Raw genomic sequence first — 20,982 nt, forward strand, 5'->3', positions numbered from 1 at the left:
CCTATACATTTTTTTTAAGTGCATGTTAGCTTTCTAAATCTAAAATTTTTATAAGGTACAGATATATGAAAAAGTATGGAAAAAGTTACCTGAGAAAAATAACACCCATACAGTGGAAGCCACTTTAACCCATCTTTCAGCACGTAACGTACATGTCCAAGAGCATTCTGCCTGATGGCCAAAATATCCGCAATAATCCAGTCAACTGCAAAGACATAAATTAATGCATGAACGATCCATATGTAAACTCCAGCATTCCCTTCACAGAGACAGAAAAAGCCTCTTCCCAAGATTATACTAGGAATGTACTTGGAAAGTATGATTAGAATTTTAAAATTACTTTGTAACAAATGCAGACTTTTAAAAATTACAAATTCCATTTTTAAATTTTTTTTTTGTTGTTTTTTTTCCCCGCATTACTTGAGTATTTCAGAGATAAAATACAAAAAAGTCAGAAACCACTACAAGTGACACAAAAGTGGTGTGAACAAGGAATAAAGCTCCTCTAATTCTTAGTCTAAAAAACAGGACGAAATTATCAGCAAAAAGTGGTTCAGTGAAATGGTGAGGTACAACTAAATATTGTGTATGTACTAACACGCACAACAGAAGGCAAGGACACTGTGTCCTGACTGAAGAATTTCGCGACACGATCCTAGGCTATAATGTCAGAATGAACACCCGCTTGAAGTTCACAGCTGTGCTGGGCAGGTGAGTGGTCCTTACAGAACCACAGGACACGGACCCAGGCTGCTAGTAAGTGTCATTACACAGGTACCTTACTACTAAGGGGTCACAAAAATAAAAATAAGAAGACATGAGTGTGTTAATAATAACACAACTTCTAGGAAGAGAGAAGAAATTCCCAGTAGAAGGACCAGCCCTGGCCGAAGCAAAGAATCAGAACCGGGCAAGCGTGTGCACAAGGTGGTAAACTGAGGACACGGTGCAAAGAGTCAGACGAAATGACACAAAGGGGGCAAACAGTAGGAAGTCTTGAAGCCCAGAGATTCTGCTTGGAAAGCCAAGGGCTACGAACTACCCCATCTCTTCAAGAAGAATGAAAACTGAAGCAGAGAATGGGCTATGTGGAAAAACAAATCGGTAAGAATCTCTCAAAAATATACAGTCCTACTACCACAGGTGTATCCAGGGCCTGAGAAGCCGGAACAAAAGGACTGAATTAGAGAAAAAATGTTAAAATCTGGGGCAAATAAAAGCCTGGGAATTAAAGGAGCTAGTGTTAGTTTAAACCAAAAAGGACAGCCCTTCGCAGAGTCACGGCTGTGCGAATCCTTTGGGCAACACATCATACCAGGGAGAATACCCTGAAGACTTAGCCACTGGAACTCCAAAAATTATTCTTGGGGAAAAACATTCCATCGTTATAAATCTCTTTTTAATCTTTTTTCTCATTCACAAGTTCTTTCTCCAGGATCTAAGTTAAAATTACACGCATGAATTCTATTAAGGCTCTCCTTGGACAGAGAGAGTGATGCAGACGCTCCCCTCCGAGCAGGGACCCTAGGAGCCACGTGGGCTGGACGTCCCTATGCTAAAGACCATCAACTACCACCTTACTCTCCAGCACGTAACTTCCTATGGAGGCCAACGGCCAACCCCCTTCCTTCCAATTAAATTCACCTAAACAATACTGATAAACACCTCTCTTTCTGATTATGTCCCGGAAACCAAATGAACCAGCTTGTTATAATGGTACCTAATGTAAATAAATTCTGAGAACTAAATGCATGGTTCCAAGGCTGTAATACATCCAGGGACATATTTGGGATTCTAAATCAAAGGCTAAAAACAAGACAGGGTATCTTTTCCTGGAACAATTTCTTTTTAAAGTTTGGAGGGGTTTTCGTGACACATTTTTACATTGAAATAAGCATGGTATACAGGGCCAAGAAAGCATCTCCCGAGGACTCCGAAGACGAAGTGTGAAATCCGTCGCGTCGGTATTAACTCTCCTAGGCTAGGACTTTAAACTTTTGCAAATTTTAGTGGAAAAGCTTTAGTAGTCAAAACACACACACTTTGTGCCATCAATTTTTGCTACTCGATGACCTTTACTTCTCCTGCCTGTTCTCAACTAGGTTTCTGATAGGGTTTCTAGACTACAGCGGAGTTACTGAAAGCAGCGATGGTAATAGGTACCTTTACAGTAACTATTCACCATTTATTTTCCGGCAAGAATACGCTAACGAAGAGATCAACAAATGTGGCTACCTAAGAATTCCTCAACAGCGATCCAGCCAAGGCAGTGTCATCATTCCCATCAACTTGTTAAAAGAGAGGGCAGTGAGGAGGGATAGCAAGAAAAGCCAGGCTTTTCTCAGCTACGTTATTATGTAACAAGAGGCCCAAAGTCAGACACACCAGGCAGGACACACTTGCGTAGGGTGTATTCAGCACTGCACTGCTCCTCAGCCGCCACCACCACCATCACCATCATCATCATCACCACCCCCCCACCCCCACCCGCGAAATGTCCCCAATAAGCCAGGCAGGCTGAGCAACCAGGAGCTAGCCTATGGAAATTGCCCCAAAACCCTGAGCAGTAGACATCACTCACTGCCTACGGGGAAGGCTGAGAAGCTAGGTAATCTGCCCACTGTCACACAGCCTGTTGCGGAACAGCTTATGAACGAGGGTCTGACTGCAAAGTCCGTGTCTTTTTATGATCATCTACTCACCACATATGCGGTCAGTCAAGACAAATGTCACTTAAACCAAGAAAAGGGTGCATTTCATGAGATTGAGTTCTTGACTCATGAGTGTCAAAAGCAGATCTTTAAACAGGCTGAGCGGAAGGAAGAATGGCCCCCATATCCTCACTGCAGAGAAGTTACAAGAGACTAAGAAGGACACATCAAGTGAAAACAACAGAGAAGAGAAACTAATTAAAATGTCAGTTGTCTGGAAGGTCAGACCAAGAAGAGATTCGGATTCTGGCAGGCCTTGTAGATGGTGCGCTAGGAAGTCTAAGGTGAACACAGAAATATTCTTTCTGCTAATTATGTTTTTGGATACTCATTTGCGGTTAATAATCTCAGAGGGGTTTTCAAAAGGGCACCCAGACACCACCGGCCAATGACCCGTGGACATGCATAAGCCTTGGGGGCCTCTGGAACCGGGAACTACACACAAATTTGTATGTGCTCATTTTTCTGGGCATATTCCTTCATATTCTGACTAAAACCGGCAATTCTAACGTAATTCAAAATCACTATCTAGTTACGTTCCCAGGCTATGGGTTTTTAAACAGGCATTCAGAAAAGCGCCTTTCTCCAATCCTGAAGGCTGACTGGTATAGGACCCACTACCAGGAAGTCTGAGGCCCTCGGGGGTCAGGTTAAGGGGACGAGGGCATGGCTCTCCAACCTGGGAAGTGAGACCTTTCTTCAGGCCAGTTGTGGGCTGACTGTGGAGCTCATACTTCCCATATTGCTTTCTAGCTCCAAAAACAAGCAGGAAACAAAACAAAACCGCTCTCTTCCAAAAGTCCTCCCTCTGAAGTAACGTATATAAAGGCCAGCGCGTAGGAAGCACCCACATTGGCATGACAGTAGCAGTTCTTATCTTATTGTCACTATTTGTCCCACCGCCTCCAGGAATGTGTTCACGCTAGCTCCACGGTGCCATTAATCAACTATTTCCACACCGAAACCTAGAAAACGGGGGGCGGGCAGGGAACCTGAACAAGGAATCTGAAGACAGAATCCTCTTAGGCCCCAAAAAAACTTTAATGAAATTAACCAGTGGGTCAATGCAAAGGAAATCTGGGCTAGCATGAGCCGCTCCCTACCCTGGACCCGAGTCCTTCACATTCGGAGATTGGAAGCCCGGGAGAAATGTGTCATCGGCAGCAGACAGCAGGAGCAGGACGCTGGTGGTAGGGAAGCCCGGCACGTCCGGAGAAACACTGAAATCCCTGGCCTGCCCTACAGGCCAGCGTTAGAAGCAGACACTGACTGTCATCTGGTGGCTCGGCTGCCTCAAAACTCCTATCAACCCTTGTCCCATAAAATCAACTCTTGTCCCATAAAGCAGAGCATAATCACCAATGAGCGAAACTGAGAAAAATGCATTTCAGCCTCTGCCTCCTTCCTCTACCTTACCTAGGGCACAGGCAGTGATAAAAGCAACCAAATCATAAGCGTGAAGGTACACCGTTGACAGGAGGAAGATAAACAGCCAAGGCTGAAGTGATCTTCCATTACGGTACAATCGTCCATCAGGCTGGTGTGGCTTTGAACTCCTGGGTACTACACTTTTTAAAGTAATAAAAATGGACTTTGGCGAGTGCGCATCAGAAGCAGTTACGGGTTTGATAAAAAGAAGTGGGATTTTCTCTGGACTGAATTATTTGTTGAACTAAAAAGTACCTGAACCAGGGCCAGTTTCTTGGGTTTTGATAGCGTACAACAGCTACATAACACGCCATCCCTGGGGAAATTGATTAAGAGGTCATGGACTCCATATACTATTTTCGCAAGTTCTTGAGAATCTATAATTATTTCAAAATAAGAAGTTTTTTTAAAAGTGCCTTAAAGTATACACTGTGCTATAATCGAAGACCAGAGTCTTCTGTGTTTCTTCAGACAGAATAGCAAGCTATAATTAAAGCAAAACATTTGATGAGGCAAAAGGAACTGCAGATATTAGAAATTAATACAGTACTGTCTTTAGGGAAGGAGTAGTCACTTACTAGCACAAACTTTCTGCAACTTAACAGTCAAATATGTAAGATGTGTATACCCTTTGACCCAATTTTACTTCCAGAAACATAACTTCCAAAAAGAAGGCATAAATTATTTAAAGAACTATTCAAAGAAACAGAATAAATGAAAGAAAATGGCTTATTTACACCCATTCAAGGGAGAAGGGTAAGTTTAGGAAAATCCAGTTTTCATATTCCTGACTTTCCAAAAAAGTAAAATCATAAAAATATAAGATCATGCTATAATGTCTGCATTGAAAAATTCATGTTTTAACAGCAACAAAAATTCATTTAAAGGAATAAAAACATCACTCTGAAAGCCCATCTACTTTCTGTAGAAAACCTGTATTTCATGCAAATGAAATACAAACCTGTACTTTGATGATTTGCTAAATATATTATGTTTTCTTTATTTTTTGGCAAATCTCCATATAGCAATATCTGAAAGATAAAACAGAAAGAAACGTTACTTTAACATCTCAAAACATGCACCACTGTAACAAAACAGGTCAAAGAATCGGCAACGTCATGAATATCTCCATCCAGGATGAACAAAGATTAGATTTCTCTCAGAAGCATCAGAGACCATAAGTGGCACAGGTTTATCGTAGTTGAGTGCAGAGCAGGTCATAGAGTGGAACAGAATGATCAACATCCTCATGAGAAAAGCAGAAGCATTTACTGACCGCTTACAATCTCGGGAACCCTTTTTGTAAGATACGCCCCCCTTCAAAAAGCCTACCGTGTACCGGAAGAGACAGCCATGGATACATACAACTGTAATGAGACGTAATGCAAACTTGATGAAAATATGGCACATTTTATGTTGAAGAACTGTCAACTGTGGAGCAGAAGCAGCATCCATCAGCTGTGATTTCAGCAAATGAGACGAAGGAAGGATGTTCGTGAAAAGGTGGACGAAGAAATGGAATCGGTAGTGTCTGAGACCTGTTGAGGCATCTTAGCGGCATAGCAGTCAGACCAAGCTACCTGCAGGGCTGGTGAGCTGGAGCAGGGAGACCCCACAGAGACCCGAATCAGAATGGGAAAGTCTTCTGAATACCGCACTGAAGACTAAAACATGATTTTGTGAGTAACAGGGAAACACGGTTCATGATTAGGACTCTCGGTAGCTCTGTGAAGAACAGAGAAAAGCTCGCTGGGGTGCCTGGCTGGCTCAGGCAGTGGAACATGTGACTCTTGATCTCAGAGTCACGAATTCAAGCCCCATGATGGACATGGAACTAAGTTAAGAAAATTAAAAAATAAGAAATAAAACAAAAGAACATGAAAGTTCAGGATACATGTGACTTCCAGGAAAGGGGGGAGGCTTCAACATGGGAGGGTACACAGTGGCTTCAACTCTTAGAAGTCATGTTTTATTTCTTAAACCGGATGGTGGGAACATAGGTGTTTGTTATAGTTTTTCTGTAGTTTTGCATGTCTTAAATGTAAATGTTTCATAATAAATTATTTAAAGAAGTCAAAAGTATATTTTTAAAGACTTTAAAGGAAAGGACTGCTAACAGTGGTATTTTTTTTTACTCAGGGCATTTTTGTTTCTGTACCTTGTGATCATGGATTATGCAAGATTATGAATCAACCAAGGCTTTTTAGATATCCACACAGATATATTGGTGGCAACACTCTTCATTACTATCTTAACAACAGAAGAAAGAAAATGACATTAACCCAGCATCTCTGTAGAAAAATGGAAATAGAGGGCATAGAGGTCTGGACGTCAGGAACTCAGACTAAGATTTCTATTATCTTCCTCAGAAAACTATTCAGTGCTATACATGTAATTTATCATACATATAATTGTTTAGATATTTGCTTAAGTTTTTATTAATAAAGGAAATCAGTGCCAACAAAACAAAACAAAACCCTAAACCAATAGTTTGATCTACGCAGGGTTATAATAGGGAGTTCTTGTTTGTGAGCAATCCCCGTTCTCTCACCAAAAAGCCAGAACTGCTTCGAGTCCATTGGCTACAATGCACTGGCTTTATGGCACTGCAGCGATGCGACTGTTTTTTGGCTTAAGTTCCTTGGATGACACACTCACATTTAAAGGTTACTACTCTTTGGAGACCTGCCTGCCCTCAAGCTGAAGTCAGCACTTGAACCATACAAGAAGAGACCCTCCTTTTCCTATCCTGCTCTGGGCTTGGGTAACAGACTGCTAGGCTGTAGCCTCTGAAGGGCAGATAACAGACAAGTTATGAAAAGGTGTTATTTTAGATTGATTGTGGTAATTCTGGTGTGTGCTGATTAGATGGGGGCCGGTGGCGCAGGCAGTGAAAGGATTCACCCCAGGCAGAGCAAGGGAGATGGAAGTTTACTGAATACACTGCAGAAAGCAGCAGGCGGGACAGCAGAGGAGACACTCTTCCAGGAGGTGATGGTGAGGGGCTTTGGTTACAGGGTGGAGTGAGGAAGGATGGGTACGTATGCAATTTTCCCGTTTTTGGTAGCCGTGCCTGGCTGTCAGTAGCCCGTTGGTTGGTTAGTGCCTACGGCCATTCCTGGTGGGTCACTTAATGAGCCTCTTTGCATTCAGCTTGTGGTCGCTCTGGGCCCTTTTGCCTTGAGTTTCCATTGCTCAAGCCTGCTGCCTAAAAGTGGCCTCTACAGTAGCTAGAGACAGTAAGATAAGCAATGAATTTTTTAAAACTTTTTTTAATGTTTATTTATTTTTGAGAGAGACAGGGAGACCCAGAACATGAAGCAGGCTCCAAGCTTTCAGCTGTCAGCACAGAGCCCAACGCGGGGCTCGAACTCACGGGCCGTGAGATCGTGACCTGAGCCAAAGTCGGACGTTCAACCAACTGAGCCACCCAAGCGCCCCAGATAAGCAATGAATTGGGCAAAACAGATAGAGAAAATGTAGTTCTACTGCTACACCACTCAGAAGGGGGGAAAAAAACCACAACAACGAATTCATAGCCACTTAAGGGAAAATACATAATACATCATTCATAGTTTTAAAGATTACTCTTTGATATGAATAGTATCTCACTGAAATAAAAGCTATTTCCAAATGAAATGCAGGATGGTACAAAAGTGGGTAAGCCTTTCACAAAACATAATTTAATATCTTAAAGTAGGTATTTGGATGATTGCCTATTTAAGTTTTTTCATTTGCCACTGTAACTTCAACAGAAATAAGTTAGAAAAGAGTAGTCTTCCTAATTAAAACTTGAAAATATCTAAAAGCAAAGTAAATGAAATTATGAACTGCAAATCTTATTGTAATAGTTGCATATCATTCTTAAGTACTTTGAAAAAATGTTGATTAACCAAAGAAAGGAACGCAGAATTACAATGTTAGGTATCATATATATGAAGTTTTAAGGTCCTTCACTTGATTTACCAGATTTCAAAGAAAAAACTTTTCGTTCTAATTTGAAATTGTCAAATTTCTTTCATTAGGTGGAAAGTTCGTTTTTCAATTTACTAACATGGAGAGGAAGAAAAAATTTTCATTTTTTAAGAATGCAGAATCTCAAAATACTTAACAGCGATTACTACCTTACTAAGTATACAATGAGACAGACAGGTGTAGTGTTCGCTAAATGTAAAAGAAAAAGTTTCTAAGAATTTACAACATACCCATACACATAAATATAAACACAAAAGGGCAGGCTGCCCCAAGATAGTCCACTTTGGCAAAAAGATTATTTCAAGTTCAAAGTAATCAAAACCCAGCAGATGCAGGAAAAGATACCTGTTTGCCTCTCTCCCCTCCTCTCAACTGCCTAAATTTGCATTGAAAAGGGGAGCCTGTACGAGGAAGAGAGCAATTAACAGAGACTCCTCATTACCTAAGAAACTTATTTGCATAATAGAGCAGCCTTTGTTTTTCAAAACATCTCCTTTAGCTTCCCGCTAAAGGCCTTCTCCACTTTGGATCTGCAGACCCTTCCCTTGTCCTCAGCTCCTGTAAGCATCACAGGGCCTCACTATCTTCGCAATCTGCCTGTGTGGAGTCCCATAAATATGCCTATTAAGTTTGATTTTCTCCTGTTCATCTGTCTCATGGCAACTTGAGTCTAAGTCCAGCTGGAAGGACCACAGGGCAGAGGAAGTTCTTCCTCCCCGACAATTCTATTGACGACCTATAAGCCCACCTGCGCCCTCTCATTCTAACCCAGAGCCCAGGATTAATCACATTCCCTTTTGCACCAGGACGAACCCTGTTCACACCCCTATGGGAGCATCCACACGCTGTGTGCGTGTGTGCGTATCCTATCCCTTAGAGCTCATAAGCTCTTCCGTGGCAGGGTCTTCTTCAGTTTTCTACCCCAGGGCTTAGCACTCAGGTGGTTTTGAGCACAAATTTACTGAATCATTAAGTTGCACTTTTATTTTTCACAAGTAGATAAAGCTGCATCTCATTTTCAGCAGTAAGAGGTTTTGGAATAAACAAAGTAAAATGCTGTAAGGGCACCAGTGACTTTTTAAGGCATCCATTCTGGGAATCTTCTAGTACATGTATTTCGAATCACATTAATCAGGTTTTTTTGCAGGTGATTTGTTCCTTCAAAATCAGGCAAATGAAAAACATACGGCTTTTTTGTTATTCCTAACTCTTTAATTTTAGACTCATCATAATTGTTCGATTTTAGGCTCACCCATTTCTTAAAAGCGCATCTAGAGTCCTTTTTCCTTTTCATTTTATTAGAAGGGGACAATAAAAATACTCCATGAATAATTATCTTCATGGCAACACTCTGGTGACTTCTGCTTTAGTCAAACAAACCTGCCCAAAGGGCTATCAGAAGAAGGCATGAACTGAGCTGGACTTCTTTCCCTCTCCATGATCTTTACATTGTTTACGCTTCTCCATGATATGTAAACAACCTGAAGACTCTCTGTATCCTGAAAAGAGGTAGTGAAATGGAATCGAAAGCAATCACGTTTAACACAATAGAAGTAGAATACCCAACTGATGACACCACCAGGACACGGATGAACAGCATTCTTTCTTTGTGAGAAAAAAAAAAACACACCAAGATTCTTCATTTATCCCAATAATATCCATTTTCTTTCAGCAAGCAAAGTGAACTTTTTAACTTTCTCACTGCCCTTAAGTATAGAGTCTGTTGAGGGGGGTCAGAGCATGCTACCCCCAAATATGCCCCTTTGGCACAGGATTACTTTGAGCTGAAGGCAAGTAAGGAACAGCAGACACCCCTTCTGCCTGCCTGAGGCATGAACTTTCGTTTTTCCAGGTGACATTAATACCCCTTCCTAAAGGTGTTCCCTTCTAAAGTGCCAGGAAGATCAGAGGCAGCCGATGAGTCTGCAGAGCAAAGCTTAATAAACCACCCTTTTCTAGCACACATTCCCTAGGGACCTTCCCACAATTTACCAGCCCGATAAAGGTCCAAAGCCCTTGTTCTATCTAGCCATGTTTCCACAAGTTACTGCCCTTTGTTAACATGACATACAAACCCCTAAGCCGAGTCTATTCAGTTCTTTTGGTCTCCACTTCTTTTCTGTGAGGCACCAATGCATGTAAAAACATTAACATCAGAAAATGTCTTTTCGCCTGTTAATCTGGCTTTTATCAGTTTGATGCGCAGACCTCAGCTATAAACCTAAGAAAGTGGAGGAAAAGCTTTTCCTCCTCTGCAGTGCAACATAACAGTCACTAAGAGCCCAGGCTAAAGTATTTGATTTGAATTAAGACTCGGATGTGAAGGGCACCCGGGGGGCTCAGTCGGCTGGGCATCGGACTCCACTCCGGCTCAGGCCACGATCTCATGGTTCCGGAGTATGAACCCCACAGCGTGTAGCCCACTGGCGATCCTCTGTCCCCTCCTCTCTCTGCACTCCTCCCTCCCCCACTAGGCACTCTCAAAAATAAACATTAAGGAAAAAAAAAAAAAAAGACTTCGATTTGAATCCTAGTCTATCACCTTACTATGTGAACTTGAGTAAAAGTACCTTACCTCTCTCATCTATTTCTTTACAAGTAAAACGACTGTAATAACAGCAACCACTCCTCATGCGGTTGTGGTGAAATTTATGACACTAGTCGTGCCATGCTTTAAATATAGTAACTATCCTTCCAAAAGCGAATGTTGTTCTTACTACTGTCCAATAGTGAAGTTTTTTATTCAAAACTGTGTTAAGTGATGAATAAGAGAAAAAAAGTCTCTGATTACACAGAAATGTGTATAAAGAATGTGTTCTAATAAGATTACACGCATAATCTACACTGTTTATAATCATTTAAAATGAATTTTCAACAGTATTTTTTTTATGCCAATGGAATATACTACCGGTTAACCAGTACAAGATTTTTACTGCAACGCAAACAAAAACACTGGTTTTTTTCTGCTCAATCTGAAACAACACTTCACTGAACAGGAAGTCTGATGCCCCTCAGAACCAAGATCAAATTATACACATAGCCATTTGTCTAATCACCAGTATGTGAAAATAATGATCGAGCAACATTTAAAATGGAACCTTACGAATCACAAAGCTTTCTTGTACATTCCTCATGTAAATCTCTTGGTATTGTCCTTACTCTCTAGGGTGTGTTTTTCTGAGCATCTACAATGCACCACTCATTGAAGGCAGTTTCACATATTATCTCATTTACTCTTGAAAATAAAATGACAGTAAGTAGTCCACTTAAGGATGAGAATATGGAGTTGAGACACTGACTTACTCAAGTCGACACACACGGTGGCAGAGAACGAGGAATCACGCTCTGGTTTCTCACACCAAGATCCAAAACTGTTTTGACGGGCACAAAACTATTCTCTGCAAAAATTCCAAATACTAGGAGCTTATGTGATTTTTTTCAATCTGAATTCTAAGGAGATAAGATACTCATGAGAAAAAAAAGACATAAAAAATTTTCCTCAGCACCTGGGTGGCTCAGTGGGTTAAGTTAAGTGTGGGACTCCTGGTTTCCACTCTGGTCATGATACCACCGTGGTGGGACAGAGCCCTGCATCGGGCTCTGGGCTGACAGCTCAGCACCTGCTTGGGATTCTCTCTCTCCCTCTCTGCCCCTCCTGTGTGTGTGCTCGCTTGCTCGCTCTCTCTCTCTCTCTCTCTCAAATAATACATTAAAAAAATGTTTTTCCTCCAGAAATACAAGTTAAGGATGGGAGCACAGCAATCTGTGAGCTGCTGAGCGCTGGCATCCATTCTGCAGGATCCAACTTCCGGAACCACCTGCTGATGCACGATGCTCCCTACAGCGAAGCAAGTGCTGGGATTCACACGCATGACTCCTCAATTTCCTCAGCTCTTTATTCACTTCTTTCCTTTAAAAATAACTTATCTCATATACACTTTTTTAAAGTGACTTCCTCCTACACTGCCGAATTGTGTGTCACTGGAGAGTAGAGACGACTTTCTTAATCTAAAACCTGAGAGCCTAGCATGTGGTTAGCAGTTAAGGTGATGCTCCTTTCTAGGTGTCAACCCCCTCATTTCTTTGTGCTCTTGAAATTCCCACCTGGAGACCAGGCAGAGTAAGGCTGTCTTAAGATACCACTTACGGGGGCGCCTGGGTGGCTCAGTCGGTTAAGCCTCCGACTTCAGCTCAGGTCACGATCTCACGGTCCGTGAGTTCGAGCCCCGCGTCGGGCTCTGGGCTGATGGCTCAGAGCCTGGAGCCTGCTTCCGATTCTGTGTCTCCCTCTCTCTCTGTCCCTCCCCCGTTCATGTTCTGTCTCTCTCTGTCTCAAAAACAAACGTTAAAAAAAAATTTTAAAAAAAGATACCACTTACAACACCCTCTAAGACACCCAAGCGCATCGCTGGTTCCCACAGAGAAAGAGGAACAAACCTTAGAGAACCGCATAGGTTCAAAAGCAGCACAAAGTACAGGTGTTTACTGACAAGTCAATAAAGGTTTCTCTATGTTGCTGACTGTTCCAGAAGGCCCGCTTTTATTTATTTTTTACGTTTCTTTCTTTCTTTTGTGAGAGAGAGACAGAGGGAGGGAGGGTGGGGCAGAGAGAGAGGGAGAGAATCCCAAGCAGGCTCCGTGCTGTCAGCGACAAGGCAGACTTCCTCGATCCCGGGAACCATGAGATCATGACCTGAACCAAAACCAAGAGTCCGACACTCAACCGACTGAGCCACCTGGGCACCCTTAGAACTCCCTCTTTTACAAAGTGTCTGACGTTATTCTTTCTCAGTGGTACCTCTGAGGGTACAGTTCATGTCTCTTTCCCCTTTACCTACTTAAGAATACAATCAGACTCACTAGACCTGCTGTCCCTGTTAAATCAAAACCTGTCAACCAGTAAGGTCCTTCAAGAATCCATCCCCATTAACAGTGGATCCACACTTCCACAGAAACCCAACCAGACCAGCATCCCAAGTACTTCCGCCCTTTGGTTAAAGGCAAAAATCGAGTCAAACTATTCTCCCCTTGATTGCCATCTCCAAAAGGTTACATACAATCTTGTGGAGAGGGCAATACAGACGTAAAATATGCTAATGTTATGTTAATATCACGTATGCGATCCTGACACCAAGAGGGGGTGAGGAAGAGCTGGGGCCTGAGTTGGAAGAAAGTAGCTACAGAAGAGTGGTCCAAAGGCACGTGGCTGAAAACACACCGGGGCCTCTGGGGCCTGGGGAGGAAGCAGTGGTTGGCCTACAGTGAAACCAGTGAAAGGAAAAACTGGCCAGGGCAGAATTTAGACGGCTTTGAAGGCCACCCTCAGGAATCTTCATTTTCGTTCAGTTATCAATCGAGGGCCTCTTTCTCCTAAGCATGCCGTGATACTTAACTCCTGTTTGAAATAGGATTCAAAGCAGTTCAGGATAAGTGACACAGCCTTCCTGAATAATCCAGGCAGCTGTCTCACCTTCGTGTCACCAAGCTGACAAACACGAACACTCCCATCTCAGGATCAGCCTCTACTGGGATTGTTCGTGCATGCTTTTCCTGGCACGAATAAATCGAGAGTGGGATCTCGTTCCAAGCAACATAACCACACCACCTGGCAAAGCATCTTCAGAAAATGGATCCTGAAGCTGGAGCACCATATACGGAATCCTGCCTCAGCTACCACACATGTGAACTCTTTGTGCTCTGTTCCCCAGGGTAAAGGGGAAGAAGGCGCCTACCTTGTAAGGGTGACAGGCCGATGGTAGCACAACACCAGGCACACGGTCAGCACTCACGAAATGCCAAGTTGTTAGGAACCCCTTCCTCTCCTTTCTCCTTCACCTCCAGTCACAAGGCCCCAGCTACCTTGAAGATGGATCCAGGGTTCTTTCCATTCTTTCCATGTCCACTCTGCCCATTACTCTGACCACCATCTCTCGCCGGGATTACTACAAACCCTCCCACACCAGCCCTTTGTCAGAGCTCTGTGCAAATGCCACTTGCTTGGGCAAACTTCCCCAGCCCCCTGCCCTCCACCCACTAGTCTCAATCTCATAGAGCACGGTGCATTGTAATTCTGTTGCTACTGCTTGTGTCCCACCAGAGGGTGAGCTCCATGAGGGGAGGGATCTTGTCTCCAGTTTCCCCACCTACCCCTTAGCACCCAGCACAGGACTGGAACAGGGTGCACACTCCAGTACTGTATGTATGAGGGAAGGAAGGAAGGAAGGAAGGAAGGAAGGAAGGAGAAAGGAAGGAGAAAGGAAGGAAGGAAGGAAGGAGAAAGGAAGGAAGGAAGGAAGGAAGGAAGGATAAAGGAAGGAAGGAAGGAAAGTTTCTGGGGACTCCTTAGAAGTTACTACTTAGTTTGGGGTTGTATTAAACCTGTGTTTAAGAAACCATAATAAAATGAGAAAATATCGGGGCGCCTGGGTGGCTCAGTTGATTAAGCGTCCGACTTTAGCTTAGGTCATGGTCTTGTGGGTCGTGGGTTCAAGCCCCGCGTGGGGATCTATGCTGATGGCTCAGAGCCTGGAGCCTGTTTTCGGATTCTGTGTCTCCCTCTCTCTCTGCTCCTCCCCTCCTCACGCTCTCTCTCAAAAATGAACATTAAAAAAATTTTAAATAAAAAAAAACAAAGAGAAAATATCAAAGTAAAAATAAACTTGTGATTTCATTTAGGAAGAGTCAGCTCTCAGTTCATTCAGCTCCACAAATTCAGACAAATTCACAAAAGAGGGAAAGTACTGGATCTTTAGATTCATACTTTTCTTTTCCTCATCGTAACAGCACAGAGGTGTCCCCAGGGGTCACAGGCATATACAGCGCTACTACAAAACCCATCCAAGGGTGCCTGGGTGGCTCAGTCATTAAGCACCCAACTTTGGGTCAGATCATGATCTCATGGTTTGTCAGTTCGAGCTCGGTGTGGGGCTCTGTGCTGACAGTGCGGAGTCTGCTTCAGATGCTGGGTCTCCCTCTCTCTCTGCCCCTCCCCTGCCCTCTCTTTCTGTCTCTAAAATAAGTAAACACTACAAAACAAAACAAACAAAAACATCCAAAAGGTTAATTCATTGGGGGAGTCTTCCCACAATTTACATTTATTTAATGAGAAGAAATCTAAAGTTACACACCAAATTGTTGCATACTTGGGAAAGGTGTGTGTGGGTGGAGGGAACTTTAACTTTCTCAAACTACTGTATCAGTGTTTCAGTATTTTATTGTATCTGTGATTTAAAATAGAAAAAAGACATTAAAAGAAATCTTACACCAATGCAACCTAAAATAACTTGTTTGCTCAATGGGGGGGCTTTATTTATAGAAAGTATAAAAGCACGGCTCTAATTACATTTCTCTAAGATTTTCTTAGAAGTCTATTCCCTAGCCAGACTTCAAATGTGTTAGACTAACATCATATTTGATTTGGGCAATGTTTAATTTCCTCTCTGAAAGGCCGGTGTCATTCTTGAACAAGCAAATGCCTAAGCACAAGCCCATCTGGCCAGCTCCCTTACACCCGCTACACTGAAGGAAGTAATCTAAGGTCTTTTAAGGTCTTCACGTAGATGATGAATAGAGAAAAAGGAAATCAAGGATACAAAATATTTATATCCTCTTTAGGACGACTGATATTCAAGACGTCTCTGGGCAATGTTTTAGCAGAAATGCAGACAGCATCCAGATGCAATAAAAAGGAGGCCGACTCATAAAGGCCCTTCTCTTGTTCTAAATAAACATGTTTCATTCTAATAGATTAGCTACAGACAGAACCAGTTATAAATGGTCTTAGAGACCATACCTAGCATAGGAAAGCTTTGGTTGTTCCTGAGGAACTCAAAATAATGTTTTCATTAAAGGTATGCATTATCAGAGATTTATTTAAGAGTATTCTAACTGAGCACATTTTAAAAAAAAATCAAAATCTTAGGCATAAATGTTCTATCTTCTTTCCAGTGTTTTTTGGACTATTTTGTACTTGAAGTAGGTCAGTTGAAAAACTAAATTTTTTGTATCTCAAAGTCCACATTTTGTTGTTACAATAGATCACGTTAGCATTTGAGGAAAAGCAAATTAGAAGATAGGGCTATTAATGTAAAACATTTTAAAGTAAATTCTGAGTGGTACAAAATGATTTAGGCAGGAAAAAAATTTGACTCAACTGTTTATTAGATGTTGATTAGGAGACGTGTATTGTATCTCTAGATATTTTTGTCCTGCCAATATCAATGATCAGTGTTTAGTGCATTCCACTGGAAGGAGGGGAAAGAGTAGAATTGTTTTTGAAAATAATGACAAGAGAATTCTGACATTTAGAAAAAAAGTACATGAACTTTTAACAGCTTCCAAAACAACATGTTTGCATTTTTCATCATCTGCCATAACTATCACAATTACTGTTTATGCAGGAATCTCAGCATTCAGGACAGCCCCCTAGGATAGAAACTCCAGACTACAGTAATCACATCACCTTCCAACCCCTGAGTCCTCACCACTGCCTCTGCCAGTATTCCCCACTTTCTTTTTAGCTTCCCACGTTTCTCTTGAACTCCAGCTCTAAGAATAAGCAGAATTGAGCTACGTAGCGGGCTGAATGCTGACCCCACAAAAGACTGTCCGTGTCTTATGCCTGTAACCTGTGAGCGTGACCTTACTCAGGAAAACAGTCTTTGCATTTGCGATTAAGTCAATGGATCTGAACTGAGGAGCTCATCCTGGATTATCTGCGTGGGCCCTAAACCCATGACAAGTGTCCTTAGAAGAGAAGGCAGAGGGACATTTGAGACAGAAGAGGAGGCGGACTGTGGACTTGCATGGCCACAAGTCAAGGAATGCCAACAGCCACCGAATGTGGAACAGCCAAAGAAATGACGCTGCCACAGAGCTTCAGGAGGGAGTGTAAACCAGCAAACACTCCGATTTCAGACATTTGGCCTCTAGAACTGTGAGATTAAATTTCTCTTGTTTTAAGCCACTAAATTTGAGGTGATTTGTTATGGCAGCAACAGAAAAGAAATATAATTATTTGAATCGGTGCCCCTCAAAATGCTAAAGAAGTGTGTATTGATTTTCAGTGAGTCTCAAATTGAGAGATATACGAAACTTTTAGAATCCTTTCTTTAAATTTTTTTTAATGTTTATTTTTTAGAGAGAGAGAAAGAGAGAGAGAGAGAGAGAGCAGGGCAGGGACACAGACAGAGACACAGAGAGACAATGTGAAGCAGGCTCCAGGCTCTGAGTTGTCAGCACAGACCCTGACACAGAGCTCAAACCCACGGATTGTGAGATCATGACCTGAGCTGAAGTCAAGATGTTTAACCAACTGAGTCACCCAGGTGCCCTGAAACTTTAAAAACCCTACTGCTTATTGCAAAGTAAATGGTGAAGGTACCCAGTTGAATCTCAGTACTAAAAAGATTCTAGGAGAACCTAAAAGGATAAATAGTTATAAACAGTAACTTTAGCAACAGTGATTGAAATGTTCTCCTGTGTCAAAACCGCACGGGAGGGGTGTCTGGGTGGCTCAGTCAGTTAAGCGTCCAACTCCTGATTTTGGCTCAGATATGATCCCAGGGTCATGGGATCAAGCCCCGGTGTCAGGCTCTGCACTGAGCGTAGAGCCTCCGTAAGATTCTCCTTCTCCTCCTCTGCCCCCTCCCCTGCTCATGCACTCCCTCTGTCAAAAAAGAAATTTAAAAAAAATGCATATGAAAAGAAAGTAGTAGAAATAGGAAGAACAGACATTTACCTAGAATCCAATGGAACGTTCAAGTATACCTGCTGAAATAGGTTTACCTGCCAAGCACAAATCATGAATTTCATGGACTTCCGTTCCTTCAGCCTAAAACTCCTATGCATAAAAAAATATTGTTACGCTACCATGAACCATTTCTTTTTAAAATCCAGAATAAAAAGCATTAAAGTGCCATTTAAAAACATTCTAATTTATGCTCAACACCGCTAATTAACATGCAAATGCAAATCAAAACCATAATGAGATATCACATTACACCTGTCAGAATGGCTAGTATCAAAAAAAGACAATAAAAAGTTTTGGCGAGGATGTGGAGAAAAGGGAACCCTCACACACTGTTGGTGGGAATGCAAAGTGGTGCAGCCACCGTGGAAAACAGTATGGGGATTCCTCCAAAAGTTAAAAACACAAATACGATCTGATCCAGTCATTCCGCTACTGGGTATTTACCCAAAGAAAACGAAAACGCTAATCACAAAGACACGATATGCACCCTGATGTTTATTCTAGCTTTGTTTATAACAGCCAAGATATGGAAGCATTCATAGACAAATGTGTAAAGATGTGCCACACACACATACACACACTGGATTATTACTCAGCCATAAAAAGGAATGATCTTGGCATTTGGGGCAACATGGATAGATGCAAAGGGTTTTACACAAAATGAAATAAATCACGTAAAGAAAAACAAATGCCAAATGGCTTCACTTTACATGTGTCATCTAAAAAACAAAACACGAAAGAAACAGACCCATAAATACAGAGATCAAACTGCTGATTGCCAGGGGTGCCTGGGTGGCTCAGTCGGTTAAATATTTGAATCTTGGTTTCAGCTCAGGTCATGATCTCATGGTGCTTGGTGAGTTTGAGCCCGAGTGGGGCTCTGTGCTGACAGCGCGGAGACCGCTCGGGATTCTCTCCCCCCTCCCCCACTCGTCATCTCTCTTTCTGTCTCTCTCTAAATAAATAAACATTTAAAAAAAAAAAAAAAACCCTTAAACTGGAAGCCCACACTGAACAAGGTATGAGGTGAGCCACACAATTTAGGAACTCTGAAATTTTGCAATCATTTTTAAAATGGGAAACTTGCTAAGCACGCAGTAGGTCACTGGTATATTACACATTGCACTGCATGCTCTATTATTCTCTGAACAAAAACACAATGATCCACCACAGGAAGCACCATTTTTCTAAAAGGTAAGGCACTTTGTCCTAGGTTCTGTCTTCGTCCTAGCCCAGGCCGGCTGTCAAGTGATGTGAAGTTAAAGATTTAATCATGATGAAGCCACCCGTTTAAACCAATGTGGCGAAGTAAGAGCACAGGGGGTTAATGATTGACCCGAACTCCTGAAAATGTTAAATGAAGCCCACTTTAAAAGTCAACGAAGGGGAAGCCATGATCTGGAAGAGCAATCTTTCTCTCCTAGGAAGCACTTACAGACACTGGTTTAAATGTAGGCCCTGGCTTCTCCTACTTCCCTTCCCCCAAACAACCTCCAACTGGGGCAAACTCCCAGTCATCAGGGATCCACAGCAGTGCAACTGCAAACTGAAAATAGGAGCTGGTCGACAACAGGGTGAAAACAGCTGCTCTGGGGGGGAGGGTGGGGAAACGGCATAAAAGACAAAACCATACCAGGGCACTCCCTCCACCCGAAGCCTGACCACGGGAGGGAGGGGTGGAGAGGAAGAACGGGATGGACTTAAGGCATAACCAAGAATCAAGCTCTTTTGTCCCAACTGGGAAATAAAAGGAAAACTCGCAGATGTTATTTTTGTAAAAGAGGCTTGAAATAAAACCAAAGAGGGTCTTATCCATCCCCCCCCCAATAATTTTAATCTAAAGATCCAATCTCCACCAAGTAACAGAAGCGAAGTCATCAGAGAAAAAAATGAGCCGCACATTTAAACCTAGTGTAAGTTGGCCAGAATTTTAAGTACCGTAGGGCTTCTACAGTAACAAATTATTAATTTCCTCGTCCAGCTTTCATTCACACTGGGAAAGAACGCAAAAAAAGAAGAAAAAAAAAAGTTGTACTTGCTGTCCAGATAGTAACACCAACCCGTTTCAACACAAGGTCTCCGGCTTTTCACAGCGCACTTTTGACCTCAAACATTACCAACCTTCTTAGACCAAACGCCAAAAACTGTCAACTGCTTGCCCTACTTAAACGTCCATCTGCACCGACTCCGCGAAGCCCCGAGACAGACAGTTACAAAACCTGGGGGTGCCACTTGTAGCCTGCGAACAACAGAACTACAATCACTCCAAGATCCTAGCGATCTTGGGGTATCTGCAAAGAAGCATGGGGCCAAAGCCTACATAAGACCGTGAGACTCCCCTCGCGGTGGGAGGACGAGGTGACGGCACGTGTTTCTGGCGCCGGATCTGCCTGGCAGACCCGAACGATCCTAAAGTCCCCCGGGTGGGGGGCGGGGCGCCGGTTGGAAGGTTCCGAGCCGAGAACCCAGGTGGAGAGGCGGGAGGAGGCAGGTGCGGCCGACGGGCGCCGAGCGCGGGCAGAGCCTCACCTGCACGCCGGTGTAGTTCTCGAAGAAGAAGAGCACCATGCTCTGATAGACGCAGTAGAGCCGATCGTCCACCGCCTGGTAGAAGTGGGAGGGCAGGAAGGCGGAGAGCAGCCGCCAGGCCCCCCAGGCCAGCACGTAGGTGGGGGCCGTGCCCAGGAGCACCGCGGCCGGCAGCACGCAGCGCATCGAGTACATGTGGAGCACCAGGGACAGCAGCATCTTCCCGGCTCCGCGCGCCGAAGGCGTTGCCGGCTGCTCCCCGCCCGGGGCGCCTCCAGGCCGCCCAGCTACCCTCGGCCAGCGGCCAATCACCGGGCCGGGGCGGGCCCCGCCGCCGCCCCCTCACCTCTCCGGGCCGCCGGCAGCACCTGAGACGCCCAGCCCGCGCCCGCGCCGGCCTCCGCCCCCAGCCGCATGGGCCGCGCCGCCGCGGGACGGTGGGTGAGCGGCCGAGTGCGGGGGCCGCGCGCGCTGATGACCGCCGCGGGGCAAGGGGATGCGGCGGCCCTCCGAGGTTCAGCAGCTCAGAAGCGTTTACACCCCATGACCCTCGCCCGTCACCCAGTACCCCTATTGGGGGCGGGGCTC

General features: G+C 43.6%; 1 protein-coding gene across 1 annotated transcript in view; it reads right to left on the reverse strand.

Annotated features, from left to right (window-relative positions):
• AGPAT5 (1-acylglycerol-3-phosphate O-acyltransferase 5) overlaps positions 1–20,948 on the reverse strand; it is a 60,277-nt gene extending 39,329 nt beyond the window's left edge. The window contains exons 1-3 of the mRNA XM_060652813.3: positions 20,395–20,948; positions 5,101–5,170; positions 90–205 (exon numbers count right to left, since the gene is read on the reverse strand). Of these exons, the coding sequence (XP_060508796.1) occupies positions 90–205; positions 5,101–5,170; positions 20,395–20,613 (405 nt within the window). The 5' untranslated portion in view covers positions 20,614–20,948. The remainder of the gene's footprint in view (positions 1–89; positions 206–5,100; positions 5,171–20,394) is intronic.
• Between the last annotated feature and the right edge of the window lie 34 nt (positions 20,949–20,982).

The sequence above is a fragment of the Panthera onca genome, chromosome B1, assembly GCF_046562875.1.
Source record: "Panthera onca isolate mPanOnc1 chromosome B1, mPanOnc1 haplotype 2, whole genome shotgun sequence".
Taxonomy (NCBI): domain Eukaryota; kingdom Metazoa; phylum Chordata; class Mammalia; order Carnivora; family Felidae; genus Panthera; species Panthera onca.